The 3,494-nt window shown below is 29.9% G+C and overlaps 1 protein-coding gene across 1 annotated transcript; it reads left to right on the top strand.

Annotated features, from left to right (window-relative positions):
* Positions 1-584: 584 nt before the first annotated feature.
* On the top strand, positions 585-1,076 carry LOC145067159 (uncharacterized). Its single transcript, XM_079014357.1, has one exon. It carries the CDS (start codon positions 585-587, stop codon positions 1,074-1,076), a length of 492 nt encoding a protein of 163 aa, XP_078870483.1.
* The last annotated feature ends 2,418 nt before the right edge of the window (positions 1,077-3,494 follow it).

The following is a 3,494-nucleotide window of genomic DNA, read 5'->3' as shown; positions in this document are numbered from 1 at the left end:
CGGTTTATTTTGACTGATTCAACTGGGTTTTTCTAAAAATTGGCCGGTTCAATCCGGTTTAAAAATCGACATAAAACCAGTGATAGTTGAACCGCTCTCTCCACCGGTTTCCGTTCCAACCGATTCGACCGACCGGTTCAAACCAGTTTTTAAAATATTGGTAGAAATCCACATATCTTGCAAATTATAAATCGCCTCAACAATGTTATTTGCTTAATATTATTATGAAAGTGACGAATATGCATTTTATTTATATTTTTTTTATTTATATTTTGCCTTGTTATTTTAAATATAAATTTATAATAAATGATTTTCTAGAAAAATAAAAAATCAAGTCCAGTTTCGATAGTGCTTCCTTTGACCTTCATATCAATTTCCTCACTGCTTTGACCTTTCCAATTTCTTCTTATGATTTCTTTTGTGATTTTCTCCATAGCTATCCTCTCACTCTTTTTCTTTTGACATTTTTACCCTCACACACCCAAACAAACAAACAAACACACACAAAATCAACACGCATTTCCACATTATAAAATACACACACACCTTCTTCCCTTCTCTTCCAAACCCAATCTTAAACAAACATGGCGAAACAACAAGAACTAACAGCCGTGAATGCGCCCTACACCAACACGCCGATCATCATGGAGCATGATCAAGAAGGCAAAGACATCTCCGGCAACACCTACTACGACGAAGATGCAGCTTCCACCGGCTGTTTTCGACTCTTTTGCTGCTTCGACAGCCAACACCACCGCCACGACGGAGACACGGCGGGATTCCTGTACCAACCTACCGGAGATCTAATCGACCAAGACAACTGGTTCATGAAAAGAGCTAAGAGCGTGAAGGAATATTCCGAGCTAGTCGCCGGACCTAAGTGGAAAAACTTCATCAGAAGGTTTAGTAAGAGGCCGAAGACGAGATCCAACGCGAATACGCCATTTCAGTATGATCCTCAAAGCTATGCTCTTAATTTCAACGACGGATACGGTGGTGATCATGAAGATGATGATTTGTTGCCTCGAAGTTTCTCTACACGATTCGCTCCTCCTTCAAGATCTACACAAATCTAAATTCTTCTATTGATATTGATATTGATTCGATCTATTTTTCTCCCCCTTTTTCATCAATTTCATGGATATCATATTCATATATACACATTCTTATATTTTTTTTGGTGAATTGGTAATTTTTTAGATTTTGATATGTAAATGAATTCATTATGGTTGCCAATTTTAGTGCTAAAAGAGTTTAAATCAAATCAGTTTCATTGAATTCAAAATTGGCAGGCGTGAAGTGTTGACGTTAGAAATTAGTGGGGAGCAATTGGGGCATAAAAATGGCAAGTTGTATTAATTTTTTGAAAAGTTTTAATTAAAGATTTTTATTTTTTTATGAGACAGATAGATCCAAATATTCGAATATTTGTTACCAGATGGATTCATCGGATTATATGGGTGGATGCATCTTATTGGTAGACATAAATGTCATACAACCAATTGTAGTTTTTTTTTTTTTTTTTTTTTTTTTTTTTTTTTTTTTTTTTAAACCTTTTTTAAACATAAAATACAAGAGTTTTTCAAAAAAATATCAAAATTTATGGGTATTGTTATTGAGGTATAACCTCATTAATAAAAAAAAAAATCACATTGCACCCATTTTTTACTGAAATGATTTTTTTTAAGATGATATGTAATTTTTTATTCATAATTGTTAAAAGGAATAAATATAAATCTAGCCAAATTCCTTAATAACTTATAAAAAAATAGTCAAATAAAACCATTTAACCAAAAAAAGTCCACAAAAGAACAGTCAACCTACAGTTGACTGCTATTTTCCGCAGTTAACTACTTTTTTTTTTTTCCCATAATAGGTTATTGTTTCGTGTTTTGTACAATTTTTTTTATTATTTTTTTATTTTTAAGATACAAAACCGTAGGTTTTTTAAAACCTATGGTTTCCTCTTGTTAACCTACGGTTTCCCAAAGCCTACGGTTTTGGAAAAAAAATACGTTTATTTTTATTTATTTATTTATTTATTTTTATTATTTTTAAATCTACTGTTTTGGGATTAAAATCTACTGTTTTGTTAAAAAAGCTAATGTTTTAAATTTATTTGTTTATTTATTTATTTGTGATATAGACTATAAAAAGATTGTTTATAATATGTAGAAATTGTTAAATAATTCTCAAAATAACTTGTAAAAATAATTCTACATTTTATAAACAATTCTAAAAAAATTTAAACAAAATGATTGTTAAAATAATTCTACATATTATAAACAATCTTTTTTATGGTTTATATCACAAAAAAAATAAATAAATAAAAATAACAATAAATAAATTTAAAACAGTAGTTTTTTTGACAAACAGTAAATTTTAACCCCAAAACAGTAGATTAAAAAAAACGTATTTTTTTCCCAAAACCGTAAGCTACGGTTTGTTAGTCGTAATATATATATATATATATATATATATATATATATATATATATATATATATATATATATATATATATATATATATATATTTCTATTTAATCGATAATCTTATTTTTTGTAAACATTAAGTCATTAATCTATTTTGTTTTATATATATTTTTACCAGTAATCTTATATAATATAAAAAAAAGTAAATATATGACTATCATGTATGTAATGTTACGTATATAACCATCAAAATTAACTTCATTTTGATTAAAAAACACAATTTTTTTTAATTGTTAGTTTCTTCGTATTGCATTTAAACTCATATTATTTTTGATTTCACGATTCATCCCAAACATTTATGTATGTCGATTGTATTTTTTTTTATTAAATTTCTAGTAGACTTCATAACTTCCTCCGACACCTACCTTATGTATATTTATATGGTTCTTTTATGGGTTTTGGAAAGATGTTTAGTGGGTTTTAATGAACAATTTTAATCTTTCATTATAGTTTTCTATGTTAACTTACAATATAGAGACCTACAGGTAGTTGGTAAAATATTCTTATTAGGGGCAGGATCTCAGAATCATATTCAGGATCCTTAATATTTTTGAAGCCTCGGGATCCTTAAACATATATCAGGATCTTGATTATTATCACTAATATTTCCTAACACTTGTAATGGCTATACTGGTTGGATCTACCAGTCGAGCTTAGACAGATTCACAGTACGTTCCATGTCACATAGTTGTGGAAGTGTTTAGCCGATGATTTCTTAGTAGTTCCGTTGGATGATATTAAGGTGGACGAGCGCCTGAACTATATGGAGACACCAGTTGCTATTCTTGACAGGAAGATGAAGGCCTTGCGCAACAAAGTAATTGGATTTGTGAAGGTGCAATGACAGCACCGGAAGGGTTCCGAATGTACATGAGAGCCCGGGGTTGAGATGAGGGAGCATTATCCTGAGTTATTTATGGTCGCGAACTTTAAGGACAAAGTTTGATTCAAGTGGGGGAGAATTTTAACATCCGTATCTTGATGTACTTTCATTTATTTGAT

The sequence above is a fragment of the Lactuca serriola genome, chromosome 8, assembly GCF_051521515.1.
Source record: "Lactuca serriola cultivar US96UC23 chromosome 8, Lser_US96UC23_V15, whole genome shotgun sequence".
Taxonomy (NCBI): Eukaryota; Viridiplantae; Streptophyta; class Magnoliopsida; order Asterales; family Asteraceae; genus Lactuca; species Lactuca serriola.
The sequence above is the reverse complement of the archived record's forward strand: the minus strand, read 5'-3'. Positions and strand labels throughout refer to the sequence as shown.

Excerpts from the sequence above, each read along its gene's own strand:
- LOC145067159 (XM_079014357.1), top strand. The coding sequence starts at position 585 with ATGGCGAAACAACAAGAACTAACAGCCGTGAATGCGCCCTACACCAAC.